Source organism: Triturus cristatus, chromosome 11, assembly GCF_964204655.1.
Source record: "Triturus cristatus chromosome 11, aTriCri1.1, whole genome shotgun sequence".
Taxonomy (NCBI): Eukaryota; Metazoa; Chordata; class Amphibia; order Caudata; family Salamandridae; genus Triturus; species Triturus cristatus.
Window position 1 is genome coordinate 1,162,930,359 of NC_140594.1, and position 25,189 is coordinate 1,162,955,547.

Here is a 25,189-nt window from a genome sequence, read left to right on the forward strand (position 1 = left end):
AGTGCCCGGTGGGCGGGGCTGTCCTGGAATGGCATCTTTCTGCAGATGCAAGCTCACGCACATGGGGCTAATGATTAATGTGCTGTGATTGTCACGTGCTTGGATGGTATTAATGTACGTTGCTGCCTCGCACCTGCAGTCAGAAGCATACATTTGCATAATTCATGCTGTGTGTACGTCACTGGTGATCATACAATGGACATTACACGTGCAGGCTTCGAAAAAAGCACTCTTAGTCTTAGCCAAATAATTGTAATTGTTGACTGCTGTCCTAAAAGTGATTGCTTTCCTCTAACGTGGCACGCTCCCTCCCAATGTCAAACGCTGTCCAGTTATGTCCTGGGCTTGTGACGTCAAATGCACACTCTGCGCACCTGTTTCATTGAAGGGTCGTTACTTAGATAAGTGCACCGGGAGGGCAATCCGTTCTGAACCCCAAAACAGTATTGTTGTGACGTTTCCGTTGCACAGGGCAGGCCACACTCCTCGAACACTGCCCTGTAACCATGGCACAGGGTAGGACACACTCCTCAGGCACTGCCCTGTAACCGTTGCACAGGGCAGGCCACACTCCTATGGCACTGCCCTGTAACCGTTGCACAGGGTAGACCACACTCCTGTGTCACTGCCCTGTAACCATTGCACAGGGCAGGCCACACTCCTCTGGCACTGCCCTGTAACCGTTGCACTGGGTAGGACACACTCCTCAGGCACTGCCCTGTAACCGTTGCACAGAGCAGGCCACACTCCTCTGGCACTGCCCTGTAACCGTTGCACAGGGCAGGACACACTCCTGTGTCACTGCCCTGTAACCATTGCACAGGGCAGGCCACACTCCTCTGGTATTGCCCTGTAACCGTTGCACTGGGTAGGACACACTCCTCAGGCACTGCCCTGTAACCGTTGCACAGGGCAGGCCACACTCCTCAGGCACTGCCCTGTAACCGTTGCACAGGGCAGGCCACACTCCTATGGCACTGCCCTGTAACCGTTGCACAGGGTAGACCACACTCCTGTGTCACTGCCCTGTAACCATTGCACAGGGCAGGCCACACTCCTCTGGCACTGCCCTGTAACCGTTGCACTGGGTAGGACACACTCCTCAGGCACTGCCCTGTAACCGTTGCACAGAGCAGGCCACACTCCTCTGGCACTGCCCTGTAACCGTTGCACAGGGCAGGACACACTCCTGTGTCACTGCCCTGTAACCATTGCACAGGGCAGGCCACACTCCTCTGGCACTGCCCTGTAACCGTTGCACTGGGTAGGACACACTCCTCAGGCACTGCCCTGTAACCGTTGCACAGAGCAGGCCACACTCCTCTGGCACTGCCCTGTAACCGTTGCACAGAGCAGGCCACACTCCTATGGCACTGCCCTGTAACCGTTGCACAGGGCAGGACACACTCCTATGGCACTGCCCTGTAACCGTTGCACAGGGCAGGCCACACTCCTCAGGCACTGCCCTGTAACCGTTGCACAGGGCAGGCCACACTCCTATGGCACTGCCCTGTAACCGTTGCACAGGGTAGACCACACTCCTGTGTCACTGCCCTGTAACCATTGCACAGGGCAGGCCACACTCCTCTGGCACTGCCCTGTAACCGTTGCACTGGGTAGGACACACTCCTCAGGCACTGCCCTGTAACCGTTGCACAGAGCAGGCCACACTCCTCTGGCACTGCCCTGTAACCGTTGCACAGGGCAGGACACACTCCTGTGTCACTGCCCTGTAACCATTGCACAGGGCAGGCCACACTCCTCTGGCACTGCCCTGTAACCGTTGCACTGGGTAGGACACCCTCCTCAGGCACTGCCCTGTAACCGTTGCACAGGGCAGGCCACACTCCTCAGGCACTGCCCTGTAACCGTTGCACAGGGCAGGCCACACTCCTATGGCACTGCCCTGTAACCGTTGCACAGGGTAGACCACACTCCTGTGTCACTGCCCTGTAACCATTGCACAGGGCAGGCCACACTCCTCTGGCACTGCCCTGTAACCGTTGCACTGGGTAGGACACACTCCTCAGGCACTGCCCTGTAACCGTTGCACAGAGCAGGCCACACTCCTCTGGCACTGCCCTGTAACCGTTGCACAGGGCAGGACACACTCCTGTGTCACTGCCCTGTAACCATTGCACAGGGCAGGCCACACTCCTCTGGCACTGCCCTGTAACCGTTGCACTGGGTAGGACACACTCCTCAGGCACTGCCCTGTAACCGTTGCACAGGGCAGGCCACACTCCTCAGGCACTGCCCTGTAACCGTTGCACAGGGCAGGCCACACTCCTATGGCACTGCCCTGTAACCGTTGCACAGGGTAGACCACACTCCTGTGTCACTGCCCTGTAACCATTGCACAGGGCAGGCCACACTCCTCTGGCACTGCCCTGTAACCGTTGCACTGGGTAGGACACACTCCTCAGGCACTGCCCTGTAACCGTTGCACAGAGCAGACCACACTCCTCTGGCACTGCCCTGTAACCGTTGCACAGGGCAGGACACACTCCTGTGTCACTGCCCTGTAACCATTGCACAGGGCAGGCCACACTCCTCTGGCACTGCCCTGTAACCGTTGTACTGGGTAGGACACACTCCTCAGGCACTGCCCTGTAACCGTTGCACAGAGCAGGCCACACTCCTCTGGCACTGCCCTGTAACCGTTGCACAGAGCAGGCCACACTCCTCTGGCACTGCCCTGTAACCGTTGCACAGGGCAGGACACACTCCTATGGCACTGCCCTGTAACCGTTGCACTGGGTAGGCCACACTCCTCAGACACTGCTCTGTAACCGTTGCACAGGGCAGGCCACACTCCTCAGGCACTGCCCTGTATCGTTGCACAGGGCAGGCCACACTCCTATGGCACTGCCCTGTAACCATTGCACAGGGCAGGCCACACTCCTCAGGCACTGCCCTGTAACCGTTGCACAGGGCAGGCCACACTCCTATGGCACTGCCCTGTAACCGTTGCACAGAGCAGGCCACACTCCTCTGGCACTGCCCTGTAACCGTTGCACAGGGCAGGACACACTCCTATGGCACTGCCCTGTAACCGTTGCTCAGGGTAGGCCACACTCCTCTGGTACAGCCCTGCAAACCGTTGCACAGGGCAGGCCATGCTCCTCGGACACTGCCCTGCAATCCGTTGCACAGGGCAGGCCACACTCCTCGAACACTGCCCTGTAACCGTTGCATAGGGCCGGCCACACTCCTCTGGCACTGCCCTGTAACCGTTGCACAGGGTAGGACACACTCCTCAGGCACTGCCCTGAAACCGTTGCACAGGGCAGGCCACACTCCTCAGGCACTGCCCTGTAACCGTTGCACAGGGTAGGACACACTCCTCAGGCACTGCCCTGTAACCGTTGCACAGAGCAGGCCACACTCCTCTGGCACTGCCCTGTAACCGTTGCACAGAGCAGGCCACACTCCTCTGGCACTGCCCTGTAACCGTTGCACAGGGCAGGACACACTCCTATGTCACTGCCCTGTAACAGTTGCACAGGGCAGGCCACACTCCTCAGGCACTGCCCTGTAACCATTGCACAGGGCAGGCCACACTCCTATGGCACTGCCCTGTAACCGTTGCACAGGGTAGACCACACTCCTGTGTCACTGCCCTGTAACCATTGCACAGGGCAGGCCACACTCCTCTGGCACTGCCCTGTAACCGTTGCACTGGGTAGGACACACTCCTCAGGCACTGCCCTGTAACCGTTGCACAGAGCAGGCCACACTCCTCTGGCACTGCCCTGTAACCGTTGCACAGGGCAGGACACACTCCTGTGTCACTGCCCTGTAACCATTGCACAGGACAGGCCACACTCCTCTGGCACTGCCCTGTAACCGTTGCACTGGGTAGGACACACTCCTCAGGCACTGCCCTGTAACCATTGCACAGGGCAGGCCACACTCCTCAGGCACTGCCCTGTAACCGTTGCACAGGGCAGGCCACACTCCTATGGCACTGCCCTGTAACCATTGCACAGGGTAGACCACACTCCTGTGTCACTGCCCTGTAACCATTGCACAGGGCAGGCCACACTCCTCTGGCACTGCCCTGTAACCGTTGCACTGGGTAGGACACACTCCTCAGGCACTGCCCTGTAACCGTTGCACAGAGCAGGCCACACTCCTCTGGCACTGCCCTGTAACCGTTGCACAGGGCAGGACACACTCCTGTGTCACTGCCCTGTAACCATTGCACAGGGCAGGCCACACTCCTCTGGCACTGCCCTGTAACCGTTGCACTGGGTAGGACACACTCCTCAGGCACTGCCCTGTAACCGTTGCACAGAGCAGGCCACACTCTTCTAGCACTGCCCTGTAACCGTTGCACAGAGCAGGCCACACTCCTCTGGCACTGCCCTGTAACCGTTGCACAGGGCAGGACACACTCCTATGGCACTGCCCTGTAACCGTTGCACTGGGTAGGCCACACTCCTCAGACACTGCTCTGTAACCGTTGCACAGGGCAGGCCACACTCCTCAGGCACTGCCCTGTAACCGTTGCACAGGGCAGGCCACACTCCTATGGCACTGCCCTGTAACCATTGCACAGGGCAGGCCACACTCCTCAGGCACTGCCCTGTAACCGTTGCAAAGGGCAGGCCACACTCCTATGGCACTGCCCTGTAATCGTTGCACAGAGCAGGCCACACTCCTCTGGCACTGCCCTGTAACCGTTGCACAGGGCAGGACACACTCCTATGGCACTGCCCTGTAACCGTTGCTCAGGGTAGGCCACACTCCTCTGGTACAGCCCTGCAAACCGTTGCACAGGGCAGGCCATGCTCCTCGGACACTGCCCTGCAATCCGTTGCACAGGGCAGGCCACACTCCTCGAACACTGCCCTGTAACCGTTGCATAGGGCCGGCCACACTCCTCTGGCACTGCCCTGTAACCGTTGCACAGGGTAGGACACACTCCTCAGGCACTGCCCTGAAACCGTTGCACAGGGCAGGCCACACTCCTCAGGCACTGCCCTGTAACCGTTGCACAGGGTAGGACACACTCCTCAGGCACTGCCCTGTAACCGTTGCACAGGGCAGGCCACACTCCTCAGGCACTGCCCTGTAACCGCTGCACAGAGTAGGCCACACTCCTCAGGCACTGCCCTGTAACCGTTGCACTGGGCAGGCCACGCTCCTCAGGCACTGCCCTGTAACCGTTGCACAGAGCAGGCCACACTCCTATGGCACTGCCCTGTAACCATTGCACAGGGCAGGCCACACTCCTCAGGCACTGCCCTGTAACCGTTGCACAGGGTGGACCCCACTCCTTGGACACTGCTGTGCAAACCGTTGCACTGGACAGGCCACACTCCTATGGCACTGCCCTGTAACCGTTGCACAGGGTAGACCCCACTGCTTGGACACTGCCCGGTAACCGTTGCACAGGGCAGACCACACTCCGAGTCCTCAGACACTGCTGTGCAAACCGTTAAACAGGGTAGACCACACTCCTTGGACACTGCCCTACAAACCTTTACACCTCATTCAGAAAGTGTGTGCAATGCACACATCACATTCCCAAAGCAGACTTTGATGCAGGTCATATGTTTCCCTTTTTGGATCTTACATAGTTTAGGTTTGTACACTTTAGAACACTTTTCTTGGCGAAGCTCTAATTTATACTTGGTAAAAGTTTTTCTTGGTATTATGCTGCATAAATGAGGCCACAACAACAGCAAACCTTGAGTGTTTTGTTTGTTTGGTGTGTGATAAGTCAGGTTCTTATGTACTTAATGACAGGAGCCCTGATGTGTGAATGAGGCTAAGATTAAGAGGACAGCCAATGACCTCTACCGTCTTAACTGACCCAAGTCGTGTTCCTATCTCTGCCCAGGTTCTGCTCCCGCTCCTTTGGCTCAAAGTCACCATTACTTTAGAATGTCCCCTGCATTGGAGTAAAAAGTAAATTGATACTCAATTTGAATTGTTCCCACATCTCTTCACCCTCCGGCAATGGGAGATTCAAGTACTTTGAAGAGGGGCAACAGCAAAGATTTGATGGACAGTCATGAAATGCAATCTTGATTTTTCTTTAGATTTTATCAATTATATACTAATCTGAAATTAAACTTAACTAATCAGAAATTAAACTGAGCAACAAAATTCACCTTAGAATTGATCCTGATATTTTATAACTTTTGAATTTGAAGGAGGAGTCTCTTGTTTTGCATGCCACAAGGTGCTGTTGCTCAGATATTAGTTTACCTTAAATAAATGAAATGACGAGGCATTTTACAAAACAGGAACAAGTTGGTTTAATTCAACGCTGGAGAGCTTCGACAAAGTGTGTCTGCTCAAAGTCTCTCTGTGTACAAAGTTTTGGCTGCTGTTATATACAGTTCATGGGGTACAATAAACCAATTTTCTACATTCCAAAAAAGCATCTCAGTCATAAATCAATGAATGCGGGCATCTGATAAGGACACAGATAGCTCTCTGGTTAGAGTAGAAGAAGGAGAAGAAGGAGGAGAAGTGTGGCTCACTGGTTAGAGTAGGCAGACCTGGAAGCAGAGGTCAGCCCGGGACCAGGGTTCAATTCCCGGCTCGGCTAGGTCTTGAGTCCATAAATTGTCCATGGACTCGATAATTCTCGCTCCAGTGCATACTCGATTCATGGGTTCACACTCTGCGACTCTGGGCAATAGCTTGCTTAATCTCCACAATGGCCCCTCGCTGCGGGATGCCTGGCTTTCACCTTGTGGAGACTCTGCTGGGTTATCTCACAGGGGAGTACCAGGACGGGTTCCCTAAGCAAGCGCTTAGAGACCGTTTGGTGATTTGCGCTATATAAATATCTGCACATTTACATTTACACAGATAGCTCTCGACCTCGGGTACAGCTAGTGTGGACCAGTATTATGTGTCCTGATGTCAGGAATGAGGTGCCCGTGATCGCTATGTCTGGTGTGCATGTTGTGTCCTGATTGGTTGGGTGTTTCTATGTGCGTGGGAATCTAGCTTTGTGGTATTTTGCAAAATGTGAGCTCTTGGCCAAAGGTGTTTTATTGGGGCCAATTTCCTTGGACCTGTTTGCAGTGCAATGATCTGTCTGTGGGATCGGTGAGGGTTTTCCCTGGGTTCGCTTTCATCTTTAGGTTCAGAGAGACCCGATCTACGATCTGGTATTCCATAGGCATGGTTCGTAGAACTTATCTAACCACGTATCTCTGACTCTGGGTTGATGGGGAGGTCCCCTTGGGTGAAACCGACAGCAATGACACAAGTTTATTGGAACTCCAAAAAATAATATGGCAGTCACTGGAATCATTTTTATCGACATCCTTAACATTGTGCATACAGTTGGCATAGCATATATTGACTTTCTTCTTACTGGTTAAGTTTGCTTAAGTCATAACGTCATAACGTACATCGGCATTGTGGTTACTAGTAACAGTATCGTTATTTGAGGATGGATTATGACATACATTGATCTCGTTATTGCCAGTGTCATTGTGGGTGTCGACGCTACTATGCAGGTACAGGTTATGTCATACATTCACATTGCACTGACTGGGACTAGCATGGTTGTGCGGGCACAGGTTATTGGCATACATTGATATTGCATTTATTGGTATTGATGTTTTCGGGTCTGCACACATCACAGTAATTATTGACATCACATTCACCCATTCCAACAGTGCTGATTAGATTAAACAAGGTCCGCTTTCTACAGATGGCCCCATGTACATGAGATACTGATTAGAAAAATGTAGTGTTCATCTGACACCTTAAGAAGCTATCTCAAAGGTATTCATTTTTCTCCTTTGACAGCTCGTCTGCGTTCCCGCCCTTTGGCGGGTCTATCTGCTCATCACACTGGTCATCCTCTTCTTCGTATCCTACGGGGTTGAGGTAAGTACTCTTACTATTGCGGATCAATGGGGTTTCCAATCATTCAATAGGAATTTCAGTCTACGTTGATTCAGAGGAGACTGACTTTTACCTGACTTTGAGAAGCGACATCCAAGGTTTTATGTGTGTAGAAAGGGAGTTGCTAGGTCTAGCATTCCAAACAAACAGTCAACCCTAATTAAAATCAACAGTTCATCAAAAATAGTGACTTCGGTTTGACTCAAGACTTCAAATCTAGTTTATAAATATTGTGTTTTATTGCAAATCAATGTGTTCTATGATAACTGAATTATAAGTTTAACCAAATCACCTACTTGATATACAAGTGCTCGTGCAAAATATATTCTGTATTCATACATAAAATTGCTTGTAACTGAAACTGGTAGATATTGCGTACCTAACTGTGGGGCATATCATCAAGGCCATGTGATAATTATCGCTCAGCGCGAGGATAAATATCGTCAGCCAACTCTGAACTTTATCACGGAGATAGTGTGCTATCAGCAACGCTTATCTCCAAACCAAGCTGCCAATTGTGCGATTATCGCTGGAAATACAGTAAAAATCGCACAAGGTTTGGCGAAAGCTTAATGATAGGGCAAGGCATACTTAGCCATGATATCCACCTTACATAGGATGTCATGGCTAAGTCAGTCTTGAAGCAGACGTAAGGAAAGTAGCGATAACACAAGTTATCGCTACTTTGCTTGTCGCTCTACAGGTTAGCATGCCCATTGATAATTGGAGAAATGTTGGTTTAGCGACATTTCTCCAGTTATGTCAGGGCAGGAACTCCCACTTTGCATCTCATTAGAGATGCAAAGATGGACGTTGGGGGAAAGGGTGAAAATACAAGGATTCATGCAATAGCGTGACCTTGCTGATTAAGCGATAAAATTATCGCCGCTTTACGTCCGAAACCGGACGCTAAAGCAGCGATAATGTTATCTCCGGGGCTTGATGATATGCCCCTATATTGTAAATGTTCATTATCTCCAAAAGCTGTAACATGCTCTTGAGTGGAACAGCATTCAACTGAAATGTGGTCTAGTTGATGTGGGAGGTATTTATTTCACATCGAAATTAATTTAGAAGACTCTAGGATGGCGTTAGTGCATCGCTTGCTAAGTGTAAAGTGGCAATAGTAAATTCCCTGAGCTAGACATGGGGCAGGGACATTGGAAGGAGGGTGGATTTGAGATGTGACAAACTTTGGAAGGTTTCATATTTCTAGGATCCTTTAAATGACCCCTGAACTCTTGTTGGGTAGTTGGTACATTGATTGGCCAGATACTTGATTTCTCAATCGCTGGTTCAAATTATGTAGCAAACTTTATTTCCTTCAGAATTAAGTTTGGAAGATTAATTTCAGAGGAGTTATTATTGGATTCCTATTTGGAATGTTCTCTTTTATATGAGGGCGACTCAACTGTACCACCTCTATATTTCTTATGTATATACAAGATAGCACCGTTTGGGAGCTGCTTACTTGTTCTTTACATATTTTTTGTAAGAGAACACTTATGCTGTACACTAATATGTCACTGTGATATTTTCCCAAGTTTTATTTTTAATTCTGAAATTTTTGACCTGTTATTCTTTCCATCCAATGTTTAAAAAAGACACATAATGATGTCACCATTCATCGGTTTTGCCCTGAGATCAATGTGAAGAGAACTAAAACATATACATAATAATTTTCCGTAATTTTGCAGGAGGGAATTATTCAGAACCGAGCATTGTGGGTATGGATAAAGAAGACCTTTAACTATGAATCTAGAAGTCAATATCGGAAGCTGCAACGACTCCTACACCAGGATCCACTGTGGCCACAGCTGAACCAAACAATTTATCCTGATTCATGCATTAATGGGACAGACCCTGAAATGGAAATGTTTGGCAACCCAGCATTTGACAACAATGAGCATGCGCTGACCAAGTAATAACTCAGTGCACACATCCTAGCTTCATGTAATATTATAAAGGGACTCATTTGTCCATTACTAAAACTATTTATTTGGAAATATTTGAACTGTATTCTGTGTTGAAGTAGCTTTGTGATTTTGGAGTCCATCCTCACCTCCTACACTCGCCTTTTAAAAAATGACTCAAAGAACATTGTAGAACTGGATGGCCCAAAAGAAACTGTAGCATGCTGCTCCGAGCTGTGGCTACCAGGATAGAACCCGTGCCTGCTCCGCGGATTATTCTACTCATTCCACTCCTACAAGCCCACAGCAGGAGCTCAGACCACGTCCGCGTGAAATGCCTTGCAACAAGCCAGGATGTCACTCATGAGGACAGGTTGTGTTTTTATGTTACCCATAAACTTGTTCATTGGACAACTATAGTATCCAGAGACACACAGTGTGACATCTGCCCAAAGTTTGGCAAGACTCAGACTTCAGGATAGGACTGTTTGAAAAATGAGTATATTGAACCTTTTCTAACAAATAGGATAGTCCTCCTGCTCAATGGTTTCCATCCCTGGCCCTGCAGATAGCACAAACACTGGGTCACACATGTCCTTCAGGATACAAATCCATGAAAGGCATCTGTGCGTTCCTGCCACTCAAGAGGCAGGAGGGAAGGAATTTACCCGAACATATTTCAGTGTCCCTAATACTAGTTTCCTTTAGTTATTTTTATTCACACAATTTATTCAGGTAATGAAAGAAGTCTTGAGCACGTAAATACAGTTTCACAACATGATGTAGCACAAGCCTAGGCATAGAACAACAGAGCTCTGTACAAGGGTAGTATGAAGGACAGAGGAGATCGGGATGGTGGTAGAGCAAGGGGGGTTACTAGATGGTGTCCAGAATCAGATGTTTATACATGGATGAGGCCGGTCTTCAGCTCCTTTCTAAAGAGCATAAGTGGTAGAGTTTGCCAAATATGGGTGTGGAGGGAGTCTCAGATCATATGAACAAGAGGGGCCACAAGTAGGAGCCATGGGATTACTAGCTGAGGTCCATTATCAGAGAGTCACATGGATGAAGTGTTACTTAAAGTGTGGAGTTTTAAGTTCCTTTTCAAAGAGCAAGGGTGACTGAACTTCAGGATCTGGATGTGTAAGGAATTCCAGGTCCATTGGAGTTAAAATTCTCCACCGCTGAGGGTCAGGTGTTATTCTGTGATAGGTCTTATCTCTCATCCTTGTGGATGAGGTCTGTAGTTATGCTGTTTTCATGCAGGGGAGTGAAAATCATACTGCCGATGCGTAATTATCAATTTGAGGATCTTCGGTCGCATATTGATAGTGATGAGAAAAAAAGTACATTCTACTGCATTCTTACAATTTTACAGAAAAGCATGACTACTGTAGTGGACATAATTAAAAAACTAGCGTCTGAAAGCACCCTTGTCTACCAAGTGTTCAGCGGAATTGGTGTAGATGTAAAACATCTCGTTAAGAATAGGCTGGGTGACACATGTTCCGTGTTGGAATGCTTGGCACTTGGTAAGCAAAGAATTCTGGAGGAGCAATTCAGGGAATTTTAATGCATAGAAATGTCCCTTCACCAGCCATGGCAAATAAAAGTCATTGAAGCCTCACTTTGGACTCTGCACACTTCTAGATCCCTTCAGTATAGGGGAATCTTTTCTGGACTTTGAAAAGTACTGCTTAATTTTTGACCTCTTCAATTACTCTGTGGGCATTTGTGCCCAGTTCAACGAATATGTTGCAAAACCCGTCCCAGAGAATCGCAATCTTCAGGTGCTTCAGTATTGGCATGGAAAGCTATGCCAGTGGCCAGAGTTAGCAAATTGTTTACTGGCTCTTTTGGCCTTGCCTGTCTCAAGTGGCAATGTTGAGAGGGACTTTTCACAGATAAAAGTTTACAAGGGAAAGAAAAAGCGAGCATGCATGACCAAAGACTCACTGAAGAAGTATTGTATGGTGTACTACAATAAGTTTGATTTGTAAAAAATGTTATGGGCCTCATATACACTGTACGTATACTGTCTATATACCAGTGCAGAAAGCAAGCAATAATAAAAGCAAAGCTTTCCATTCAAACTGGAAAAACACTATTTCTTTTGCTTTTAATGGCGCGAAAATGTGTAATCACTGTTTTTTAAAGGTATTGAAATCACTGGGAAACACTGAAAAATCCCCATCAGAAATTATTGAAATTAGAAACTGAAAACACGAAAGCCTAATTATATATCAGAACACATAACTCGTGTCGAGCATCAACCGTCATACCTAATAGATGCGTGATCTCCACTAGTCGGCTGACAAGTGCACACCGATGTTTAGTGTTCCTCCTCATATGATAGCACACCAGATTGCACAAAATATAGAGTAACTAGGGAGGTTGAAAGAGAACACAATATACAAGTTCTGGGAAGTGAAGAAGGAGTAGTCTGTGGAGGAAGGTTTCTTATTAAGAGGTGCTAAACTGACTCAGCCCAGGGACCTATATGATAGAATCATTCATCTATTTTACAAGGGTCATCTGGGCATTGTAAAAAGACTAAAATAGAGTCAAACAATCCTATTGGTGGCAAGAAGCAGACAGGAAATTGTAAATGTGGTTAGAGAATGCATGAAATGTGTAAACTCAGATAAGGCAATTGTCACATTCAAACCACATCTATATCCCACAGAGGTTCCACAAATGCCGTGGAAGAGGATGGGGTGGATATCTTTGATCCAGTCCAGGATGTGTGTGGGGTATCCAGACACATCCTGGCGGCTGTTAAACATTTCTCGAAATGGGCAGAAATAAAAATTGTACTAAAAGCTGATACTTGGGTTGCGGTGACATTTTGGGAAGAGACATTCTGTGGAAAAGGGCTTCCCAAAGTGGTGGTCAGTGATAATGGGGGACAGTTTATCTCAGATGCTTTCAGGAAATTCATGGAAAATACCAGAGTAATACACAAAACAACAGCTCCTGACCATCCCGAAGGGAACAGAAGTGATGAATGCTTTAATAGAGTAATAAAAGGGATCATTAAGTTAGCTAAAAGTAACAATATGAATTGGGAGAAAAAAAATTAATGAAAACTGCAGCGGCTTCCAGGTTGACTTAGATTGAGTCAACTGAGTGCAGTCCTTTCGAACTTATCGGAGGGAAAACACCCAGCACTAAAGATAACGTGGCCTGGCCAACCAGAACTAGGCAGGTGGATTGGACTCACATGGGACTGAGAAACTGAATGGAAATGAGCCAAGTGAGATATAGCAGGAGATATGATTCTTTACAAGGTGGTGGATTTTGTAAAGGTGAAGAAGGGAAGACTTTTTAAGAGGGGGGAGAGGAGATATTGTTTGAAATTCAGCTTTGCTGAGTGATGGGAACATTTGTCTTGCTAAAAGACTGCCATTGTTCAAAGGCGACAAATCCAATGTTGAGCGCACAGTAAGGAAGCATGATTTGGTAGATGAAACTTCTCCCATCAGTAGATTTCCTTGCCAATTATTCTCTATTCCACAGGAGAACCAGAGGATAGATTATGCTGGGAAGAATGGGGACATCCAGAGGGAAGAGGAGAGTGCAGAAGCAGATCATAGTGAAACAAGGTCAGGAAGGAGGACTGTGAAGCCTAGACACTACAATGACTATGTAGCAGCTAATACCAGCATATAATGTGTAGTTGCTAGTAGCATAGTGATGTAATCTATCTGTGCATGTGTTGTATTTATTTGTAATTTGAAGTCCCGCGCTCGCCATGCCACTGGAATCAAGCTATCCTGGCTGATGAGTCAGAATACCCCAAAATCTGTCCTAGGATGCTTGTTTCCAGTCCAGGGAGGACCTGGCCTGGCAGTTTGGGCTGGACTGTTCCCATGGGGCACAGGGTCAAGATTGATTGTACAGCCTTCCGCCCACCAATTGTTCTTTTTACACTGATCAGAGGACAAAGGACAGTCATGCCTAATTATTAGTGATATTTACAGAGTATAAACTTCATTCAGGTGAAAGTTAAAAACTTGTCATAGAACAGGGAGGTAAGGACCAGACACAGAATGTTTGCCAATGTCATGAAAGACTGTTTATTTGAATGGAAGCAGACACACTATACACGCTATTTGTCTGTTTATATTGGTATTATGTATTACTAATATGTTCAAATCTGGAGATGATGATTTCAAAAAATGCTACCCTTTCACGTCCACCTACCTGTCTGAGGCCGGCAAAACCCAACTACCATTTCCGGTGCCCCTTTCATAAACCCTATAAACTCATTTCATCCAATCATCAGGGTGACAACAGAGATCCGCTGCAGAGTGGAGGGAAATGGAAACTGGTGCATGACGTCAATGCAGTCATCTAGGATCTTTGATGAAAGTGCATAGCAATAATGCAAAGATGTGATGCATGTCTGTTTAATTAAAATTCTAAAGAAAACTTCAACTATGTTAGATGATTATTTCCAGTGGAAATGTTCACTTACACATTGGCAACATTATTATTCTATTTTTTGTCCAGGTGTTGCAAAAGATGCATGCCACCCTATACATTTACACCTGCTAATTATAAACAACAATGGTTTCTTTCAAGAGAATATAAAGTTATTCAGACTGCTAAATTTCCAAATACTTAGTGGCTTATTTAAGAGAGCCCAGTGCCCCTTTTGCACCACGTACAGTGGTACATGCGAGACGCGTGGCTCTGAGTGACCTCATAAATCATGAGTAAGGCGACACAGCATCACCTTACTCTGCGCCCACAAAGCGTTCCAGTGGGCTTTATCACTCAACACCCATGAAATTTGACGCTGCCCCAGATTTACAAAGTGATGTAAACTTGGGGAAGCGCTAAATCCGAACGCCTTCCGGGGTGAGGGGTAAAAAGGAGAAATATATTTATATCTCCTTGTTGTTCCCTCTTTCTATGTGTGCTTTATTCTATTGCCCTGCCTTACACCAAAATGCTATAAAATGCCCATAGTGCAATGATCAGTAAAAAACAGAAACACCAAATAATGCAGCTTCAGTTATAGAAAATGGTTTAGGTTCCATCTTAAAATACAAGTGGCATTTTGACGAGGGTGCCAAGGGCAATATATAAATGCAATCTGCAATAGCTGCAAAGCAAGGACCTCTTTGGACCCATAGTTTTGCTTCCATTCAAAAAGATTGTGTTCCGGGAAAAATGTTAATGTCTCATTTTCACTGTTGAAAATAACTCTAATGGGCTTATTTACAAAGATTTGGCGTAGGGCCTCTCCACAAGTCTTTTTGCTACATTGCCCTACACCAATTTGAAAGGGCAGGAATGCACCATATTTGCAAGATTCTGTGCATTCCTGTCTTTTCAGCCACTGCAGGTGCACAATTTGCAGCCTAGCGCCAACGCAAGCACCCCAGCACCATGGTGCAAGGATGCGTTCATCTGGCAGGACTGCTTTTGTGCAGGAAGAGGCGCCTACTTGCACAAAGGCAATCCCAAAAGGTGTTTTCCTCTTTCTATGTGTGCTTCAGGATGCAGCACACAAGGAAAGAGGAAAAAACGAGGAGAAATTAAAATGTTTCTCCTCGTTACTCCTGCTTTGGGCAGGCATAAGGCTTTGGTGCTACCCCAGGTTTACTTGATTTTGTAAATCTGGGGTAGCATCAAAAATCATCCACCTCAATGCCCGTGGAACGCCTCGTTGACGCAGAGTCAGGCGATGCAGTGATTTATGAGGCCATGCAACGCCACGCAGGGTGGCTTCCCGTCGCCTCATAGATATGATTGAGAGGCCTGCCCTGCTGGTGCGTCACAAAAAGTGAAGCTTCGGTGGCTCAGGCCTCTTGTATATAAGCCTCCAAGTATACTTGAATCAAGATGTGTGAACGTGCTTGCAATCAATTGAATACAGACCTCCTCAACCCCTGTCATTGTCCACACATCATACATAAAGGTGGTTTGAAGGCAATCCAGTGACCAATGAAGTTCCAGCAACCAATACTGCCTTTCCAACTCCAGCCTGACACTTGCGTCCCTCCCTACTTGCGCTTTTAGAGAGTGTCACATTTTTTTTTTTTTGTAAAACATTTTTATTGGCATTTAAGATTATAGCATATATCACATCATTCCATGCCGATGGTATTGGCGGTCAAGTGATCTCTCATTGGTACATCATAATTTGACATATGAGCACATTATTTGAAGGTTGAAGATCCCTCTCGCTCAGTCTGTTGGTTGGCAATGACCCTCAGGGGTCTGTGTCCATACACCGTTAACGTTCGCGCAAACGACTGCTGCGTCGCGCTGGGGATGCGAAGTGCAATGCCCTCCACACATGTTCTCGTAGGGGTTGTGGAATGTCCGCCATATTCTAACCTTGAACAAACTTGGGGTATAAAACTGGGATGCACTGTGTCTTATGATTGCGATCACGTGTAAATGGGCGCCTGAAAGCTGCACGATGTTGGAGTTGCGTTGGTGCGGGTAGGGGAGAGGGAGGGATATCGCTAAGAGCTGTCAGTATGAGGGTGTGGTGATTGGTCATTGGCGGCCATTGGGGATGGCCCGTTGGGTGTCTGGACCCGTTGCATACCCTCCCGAGCATCCACTGGGGCTATGTGGGCCCTGGGGGAACCACCCCTCTGTGTTTCCGCCACTGTTAGTGTTTCTTGTGTAAAGGAGTATCATGGCCCAGGGCATGGAGATTGGGTGCTTACGAGTTCCCTGGACTTCCTCGTCTCAAAGTATTCCCTCTTCTGCTGCGCCACACATTTTGACTGCACCCACCCAGGCCACATGGGGAGGGCCCTCTGGTGCCTTCCAGTGCATAGTCATGCATCGTTTGGCCAGGATGAAAACTAAGTAGGCAAAGCGCATTTCTACTTTCATGTGCTTGTGACACTTACAGATACCAAGAGCGCTAGCCTCCCATGTGTGTAGGTCTCGTAGTCCGGTGACCATTCGAAGAGTAGTATGGACTGTACGCCAGTAGCTGTGGGGGGACGGACAGTCCCTTAGCATATGTAAAAATGAGGCAGTGGGCTCTCGGCATCTAGGGCAGGCGAAGGAACTATCGGGAAAATACTTCTGGAGTTTTTCAGGGGTGAGGTATGCCCGATGCAGGATATGCAATTGTATGTTCTTGAAGTGGTAGTTGCAGGATACCTTCTTGGTGTATGCTAGTGCTTTGACCCATTCCCTATCATGTAACGGCCTGCGAAAGTTGGTTTCCCATTTTTCCCTGAGGGGTGCAAGAGTGGGCTGCTTAAGGGATCGTATGGCTTTGTATATCTAGGTGACTAGTTGGGCCCATCTGTAGGATTGCGTGGAGGACCGGGTGTGTAGGGGGTTCTACATAAATTGTGTGCCATTGTTTTGCGGCAGTCATGTAGGAGCTGCCTATGCAGCAGGAACTGTCCCCTAGGGAGTTCAAAGTCATTCATGAGTGCCTCAAATGGTTACAGCTGTCCATTAAAATATAGCACCCGAGCGTCCGTCAGGGCGTGTTCAGTCCACATGTACAGCATTCTCTCCGTATAATGTGTGCGGCCTTTGGGGAGCCCTACCAGCGGAAGGAGAGCACGGAGGCGCCGCACGATGCATTCTGTGGATGCGTGCGAGACAGGCGCGCGCTGTCTTCAATTGGAGTCGCTTGGTTGGGGCGGCGCAGCCCGTGGTAGCAGCATGCGATGGATGACGGGAGTCTGAAGTTGTCCAGCCGTAGTGATTAGTTCTCTCTGTGCCCGGCCTGCTGTCCAGCGGGACACCCATTGTAATTGGGCAGCCAGGAAGTAAGCCTCAAAGTATGGGGCAGCTAGCCCTCCTTGGTCCAGAGGCAGCTGCAGCTTTGCCAGGGCGATACGCCAACGGCCAGAGCCCCAGATGTGGGTCCCCGGCAGGGCATCCAGTTCGCTGAAAAACGAGCGGGGGAAAACCACTGGGAGATTGGAAAAGAGATATAGGAGTCTTGGGACTAGGATCATTTTTGCGACCGCTATCTTGCCTGCGACTGCCAGCTTGAGATCTTTCCAAAAGTGTATGGATGATCAACTTACGGGAGTTGCCTTCAAAGACATCCTGTGGCGTATGATATAGCCGAACTCCTAGGTGACGTACTGCCTGGGGGCTCCATGAGAGATCAACGCTGCCGGGACTTGGGCATAGCCTGTACCAAGGGATAGACAATGGATTAGGACCAGTTGACTCTGAGTCCAACCACTTCTTCAAAATCTTCTAATATCTCGGACATAAATGACTACATCATCGGTGTATGACACCGCATGGGTGGAGTTGGCAATAGGGATTCCCCACTCCTCGCCCGCGGCACGGAGATGGATTGCCAAAGGCTCCATTGCCATGGCAAAAAGCAGGGGGGAGAGTGGGCAGCCCTGCTAGGTACCGCGGCGGACTGAAAAGGAAGCGGAGATGAGGGGGCCTATTCGCACTCTGGAGGTGGGTGTGGAGTATATGAGCCTAGTATATGCCTGAAGACGGGGTCCTATTCCCATATGCTGTAAGGCCCGAAATAGGTATGCCCATGAGAGGGTATCAAAGGCTTTTTCCAGATCCAGGACCAGACACGCCGCAAGCTGAAAGCGGTCACGGATCTGGTCCTGTACGTGGAACAGCTGCCGGATATTGTTAGAGGTGTTTCTGCACGGCACAAATCCATTTTCATCCGGGTGGATCCGTTGCGGAAGGATAGTGGTGTATCTAGCCGCTAGGATTTTTCCGTAGATTTTATAGTCCGCAGGTAATAGGGCTATGGGCCGATAAGTGCTGAGATGATGGGGATCCCTGTCCAGTTTAAGAAGGGACACTATGACTGATTTGCACATGGATTGGGACAAGGCACCCTCATCAAGGGCCGCTCGAAACTGCCTCTCTAGTTGGGGGACCAATTGGGATGCGAAGGTGCGGTAAAATTCTAGTGGGAGGCCATCCAAACCAGGGACCTTGCGGATAGCTAACGCCTTCATGGCGTGTCTGATTTCTGTCGCTCGGATGGGATTGTCAAGGTCTCGGCAGGTGTCGCGGTCTATCTGGTGTAGCTGGTGCTGATTGAGGAAATGGGAGAGGGCCCCCACCGGTATCCGCGCAGGGCTAACGTATAGTAGTGTGTAATGCTCCGTAAAGGCGCGCAGGATTGAGTCTTGGGAGTATAATAGAACATCTTGAGTACTACGAATGGCAGTGATTGGCGGGAGGGTCGAATCTTGCTTGACGAGCCACACCAATAATGTACCCGCTCTGTCACCTTCCTTGTGAGCCCGGGCTGCATACGCCGCGAAGGTATACCGGGCGGCACAAGCTTGCTAACACCTCTTCATATGCTGTTTTTGCGGCACCAATTTGGGCCGGTGTGCCTTTGTTCGGATCAGTCTCTTTTGTAAGGGCGGCCAGTGTTTGCACTGTACTTTTGATGTCGCTCTCTAAGACTTGACGGACTCCCGCGATGTGTCGGATACACGTGCTCCGTATAGCTACTTTAAAAGGCATCCCACTCTACCGCACGCGTGGTGGCGGTATCAGTGTTCTCTTGGAAGTACTGGCGAATGTGGTCTGCCTGAGTTTGTTGGAAAACCGGGTCGTCGAGACAGTCTCTGGGAAGCCGCCATGTAGGGACAGGGGGGTGTGGTGGGCGCCATCGGATCGTGAGTGTGTGAGCATCGTGGTCCAATATGGTTCTACCCAGATAGTCTGCATCTGAGGCTGGTTCTTTCTCCACTGCAGTGCGGGGCCATCAATTCTTGCCAACCCTCTGGCACCAACAGACGCTGATGCGGGTGCTGGCTGGTGAAGGATCTCACTGCCTGTCGCGTTGCTGTGTGTCTCAGCAGTGTATGTCTGCCAAGGCCGCCATTTTAAGGTCAGGCAAGCCGCCTAATGGTCGCGGCCCACGGCAGTGCACACAGGGTGAACAAGGCCTCATGCCAGCCTTCTAGTACCGCCGAGCGGGCTCACCTGGGCGTTGCTGACAGTCCGGGGCCACAGGAGATCCTCTGCTCCGCCTGTGATCTGGGAAGGAGCATAACAAGCTGGGCCGGCGGCGGCGCCCGCAAGGCCTCCACGGTTATCAAACAGCCCTCGGTGTTGTCTAGACGTTCCGCCTCAATGACAGCTCATATGCAGGGAGCCTCAACCGCCTCTCGGGCAGGTGTCAGGTAAGGCCCGTGAGGTGGATGGCAGTCACTCCGGGGCTCTTGTCGCTTGCACAGGACGAGCGTGTGGCGTTCCTACGTTTCCAGGGTGGTCATTACTCCCTCCGGTGTCCGCTGCTCAGCCAGGCCGTTTTTGTGGTGCCAGGATCCTTTCACGGGGCCACAGGAACCCCTCAGGCCCTCGGCGGCTCAGTTGCCGTGGCGGGGATTTTCCGATAAGACAGGTGCCATCTTGAGTACGCGCCGTTCACCTGTCGTGGAGCTGGATTTTCCGCCACTATAAGGCTATACTGCCGCCACAGGCACAGGCGGTGGATGCCTGGTGTAGATCGGCACCGCTGGACATTATCGGCGACCAGCTGGGCTACATATAAAGGGTCGAGGTGGAAGCCCGCTCACAGAGCCTCAGCAAGGCACGTCCGCCATGGTGGCCACCTTGGCCACGCCCCCCTTGAGAGTGTCGCCTTGGCCCTCTCATCACCTGGATCTCCAGTGTGGCGCTCCAGCTTTATATCCAAGTTGTGCCCTCCACACCATCTTGTTTCAGGTCCATTGTATTCCTTTCCTGATCCTTGAACTTCTGGTGATGCCTTCAGCAGGTAAATGTTTTTCTTAGATTACAAGGCCAAACCATTCTTTCTTTTACTCTCAAGGTCCCACATTGGTATATGATTTGAGTCGAAAGTGTTCATAGAGGTCATGGCTGCTTAATCAACTCTCCAATGCCCAAAGTGCGATGAACAATAAACCTAGAGCTGGCACACAGTATTAAGCAAGATGACTCGCTGTGTTAGGTACTCATCTGAGATCTTGCAGAAAAGTGGGCTTAGCCTTTCAACTTTGCACGGTCTTTAGGTAATTTCTTGACTATTTTTGATGCACTCAGAAGTCATGCACTGATATGTATCATCATGCATGCTCTAAGGGTGATTTGGTGGCTCCCATGTGATGACACTTAGGTGTGCATACTTCTTCAGGCATGTGTGCACATATGTCATGATGCCACAGCCATTTTTTTAATTTACCGTCTCAAGATGGCGGCTACTCTTGGAGATGTACATTTGAAAAATCCATTAATAGAAAGGTGTGAAAGGGCCCTCCTAAATAGTTGAAGAAATAAATAATTAAAGCAAGAAATGACCTGGTGGGATGGCAAAGAAGAAGCAGAGAATGGGGAAGTAAATGCTGCTGATGAGAGGTGGCAGTCATTTATCCAGGGGCAGGTGACCAAGAAAAAAAGTCTATTACAAAAATGGTGGAGGAGTGGTCAGGAAATCATCAACAAGCTGAGATAAAAAGCAAAACAGAGAATGCAGGGGGCAAAGCTGTAAATGAGGAAAGGGTAAACAGAGGAGAGGGAGCTAGAGCAAGAAAATATATGGCCTCACATAGAGAGCTAAAGAAAAAGAGAAAGTAGTTCCTCGAATGTGAGCAGTAAGAGGATGCAGGTCACCTAAACAAAAGGATGGCAAACGAGCTATGCTCTCATCAAGGGACAAACACAAGAAGAGAAATCAATCCATTGATCAATCAGGAATTTATATAGCTCGGCTACTAACTCATAAGGGTCTCAAGGCGCTGAAATCCATTAATTGAAAAGCAACTAAATAAGATTGACAAGAAATCCAACAAGTGATAAGCAAAGAGCTGGCTCAAAGTTTAAGGTAAGTATCTGTATTGTCCCCCATAGGTCTTTTAACAAAAAAACGGTTGCAACTATCTGCAGGTGAGACATAAAAACATCATTATTAGCTAAATAATTTGTGAGACATATACGAAAGAAGCACAATCAGAGAAGAAGAACAAGTTGAAAAGACATGACCTGCATATTCATGATCAATAAATGAATAATAGTAAAGGGTAACAACGAGAGACAAAAGGTGTGACCTTAGGGCAAAGGTGGGTTCATCAGAAGTGTTTTCACTTTTTTTTTACAGAGGTGGTAGACGGATTCAGACGAATTTCCGAAGGCAGATAATTTAACATTTTCAGGGCGATACCTGAGAACACTCTGTTGCACATTTTTTTTTGTGTGGATAATCTGTGGTTTCAGCAGCAGGGAGCTGGTAGTTCACGATGACCTGCAACTGCCCAGTAATTCTAGCTTTTATGCCAAATATCTAAGGGTATTGAAATGCAAGGCTTTATGAGTCATGCTAACAATTGTCTGTTGTATTTTTGCTTCATAAGGGAGCCAGTTCAGGGACTTTAGATCGGTGGAGATATGTTTCTTCCAGTGGCAAGTCTGGGAGCAGTGTTAAGAGAGGCTCTTTGAGGGGCCAGCCTGTATCTAGGCAGGCCGCAGAGTGCGGCACTTCCGTGACCTAACCTGGGAATGACGAGGGCTTGGACCGCAGATTTAAGGTCGTCCTGGGGAGGAAGGGTTTTAATTTCCTTAAAAAGCTCATCTGATGATTTGCTCCTTTGGTGGCATTACTGGTGTGATCTTGCATGTTCAGGTATTTGTGTGGGTAAAGTCCCAAAGATCTCGCAGAGTCTATAAGGTGAGGTGAGCAATTGAGGGCTGTTCGATGCTTCATCCATCGGTCAGTCTTGTGATTGTGGTTAGTGGGGGTAACGAGGAGTAATTCTGTTCTGACAGCGTTAAGCTTAAGGTGTTTGAGAGTAAGCCAATTCTGAGTATTTTGCAGAGTAGTGTTGAGGGACTTGATGTCTTCTGAGGAGGAGATTTTCAGGTACAATTGGGTGTCATCTGCATACATGTGATGATGAACGTTAGAGGATGACAACGAGTCTGCTAAAGGTTCCATGAATTAGTTGAAGAGAATGGGAGAGAGGCGGATCCCCGTGGGACCCCTAGGGTGCCCACATTGGACTTGCACAGGGATTGGTTAACAATGACTCTTTGGGTTCTGTTATGGAGGAATGAGGTAAACCAATGTTGGACGGTTCCTGATAACCCAATCCTCCATTCAGTTAGATTTAGAAGACTGTAGTGTTTGACAGCCTTGAACGTGGACGATAAGTCAAGGAGGATAAGAATCTTTCTGATCCAGCATTTTTATTACTATGTGTGAGTGCTGATTCTGTGCTGTGACTTTGACGGCAGCTGGATTGGCATTGGTCAAGGAGTTGGAAATCATCTATGTGGTTGCAGAGTTGGATCTGGACACTTTTTCAAGAAGCTTCGGCAGAGGGGAAATGTTGGAGATGGGGCCACAAGGCAAAGAGGATGTTTATGAGTAACATAAACAACAAAAAATACTCTAACATTATTGCAATGAATGTCATAGTTTTAAGACCTTCATTTACTGCTTCTAAGCACCATACTAATTCTAGCACATAAATACTAAGTTACAATAAAAAACAATTTTCACTTTCAAAGGTGGTTTGCAACTTGTACTTTATTGTAGAACAATAACTTCCAATTTCAGCTCGCAGAGACAGCTGTGTGCTTGTGACACCGCAGTCGTCAGTGCTACCGGCCGAGCAACCAGTGAATGACAAATAGTGGGTAGCTTCAGCTTAGGCAGGAACCTGAATGGAACCCTGTCCTTTGGTCTCCAGATGTGACATTTAGCTCTCACTATCTGATCTTTATAGATTATTCCAGAGTTTGCTGAAAAACTTTAGGGTACATTTTTAATAAAGAGTGGCGTGATGCCCTTTCAGCTTTTTTCAGTCTATTATGTTTGGTTCTTTTGGACAGAAAACAAATGCAACACATAATTATCAACCTCCTAGAAACTGTATTATTTCATTTTAAAATAATGATGAAACGTATAAATGACCAAAAGCAATCATTGAATACCACTGATACATTCATGTAAGAGCGATCATCACATTTGCAGGAACAGAACATCATGACAAGTAATGTGCAGTGGAATTCATCAAACATGTTCCCTTTTGTTAAATTAATTAGTGCACACATCATTCTCTAAAGGGGCATTCAAAAAAGAGGAATTAAGACCCTTAAAGGGTAAGATAAAATATGATATTTACAAGAGCACAGCCAGCAAGGTAAAAGTGCGTGCGCAAAAAAAACCAAAGTAGACAGTAGAAATCAAAACACTAAAGAGGAGCAAACAAAGGGTAGTTAAATGTTAATTAAATTAGGACAGAGGGTGGGTTTTTCTGAGAAAAGTCCAGATGATGTGCAGGGCCAGAACTAGAGCATAGAACAGTGTTATAACATGGGGCAAGATGGCAAAGGAGGGAGCCTATGATAGTCTGAGGAAAAACAGAGAGGAATCGACAAGGAAACACCAGCTCTTGCATCTTATTCCCTAAAGTCTCAAACTCTAAATTATTGCTCTGCCCTGGAATTACAAGGCTCCCTCAACTTCAGGGTGGGGGTAATATCACGGATAACTCCTGGGTACTTGTGATCAGGGCCTAAACAGTGAAAAGCAACACAGTGTGTTAGTGAGTGAATGTTAATGAATGATCATGGTAAGGCTGGCTCGGGGAGGAAAGCCACCTTTAGGCTTAGGGGGTCATTTAGAGTTCAGCGAAGGGTGATAGTTTTTCTCATCATGCTTGAGTAAAGAGAACTACAGAGTTTGTTTCAGTGCAGTTTTACCCGGCTCTATTATTCCGGTGGCTCATCCACCTCAGCGCTGTTAGTCACATTATTAGAGCTCCGCCCTTTTTTAAGGCAAGGCTACCACCAGGGATTTGTCCTGCCCAGAAGTCCCATGCCTGGGACTACCATGGAAGGCATGGCACTCCTGGATAGGACAATGTATAAATGTAGCCTGACCTGCAGGGAAAACATTCCCTGGGCATCAGGATATTCCTTACATTGCTTTTCCGCAGCAAACCCTTTCTCTAGGGGCTTGTTGCTGAGAAGCAGAAGCAACAGAGAGTGTTGAGCAGATCCGTTCAAGGCGCTGGCTCGATGTGGCACACATGCAGAAAAACATTCATCCTATCGCTACAATGGCTGCCTACCACCTCGATGTTGTTTCTGTGTTGAAAAAACTGTAGACACTCATCAGTGCTGCGCTGCCTTACCTGTTGGCACAGGAAAGAGCTGCTGAAGGCATGGGATCCAAACCCTCAGCCCCTCATATGTGTGTACCTCCTCCCCCTATGGCACAAACAACAGCCCCCACACGGGAGGGACAATTCCAGTATATGAGTCGCCCCTAGCATTTCTCTGTGTCACATGCCAAGTGACTCCTTTGGACTGTACTTATGACCATGCCAGTGTAATAACAACTGGTACTGTTCTCTACTTGCTTTGTCCAAATGTTGAACTTTACCATTGATGGACTGTTGATGTGG

General features: G+C 48.0%; 1 protein-coding gene across 5 annotated transcripts in view; it reads left to right on the forward strand.

Annotated features, from left to right (window-relative positions):
* The window catches only part of LOC146788640 (putative cation-transporting ATPase 13A4), a 106,311-nt gene that overhangs the window by 67,828 nt on the left and 13,294 nt on the right, over window positions 1-25,189 (forward strand). For 2 of the 5 annotated variants that reach the window (XM_085635851.1, XM_085635847.1), the window contains exons 3-4: window positions 7,789-7,869; window positions 9,585-11,893. In XM_085635851.1, the coding sequence (XP_085491977.1) occupies window positions 7,789-7,869; window positions 9,585-9,812 (309 nt within the window). In that variant the 3' untranslated portion in view covers window positions 9,813-11,893. Of the gene's footprint in view, window positions 1-7,788; window positions 7,870-9,584; window positions 11,894-25,189 lie in introns of those variants that run through there. The other 3 variants (XM_085635850.1, XM_085635849.1, XM_085635848.1) reach the window with 2 other exon arrangements.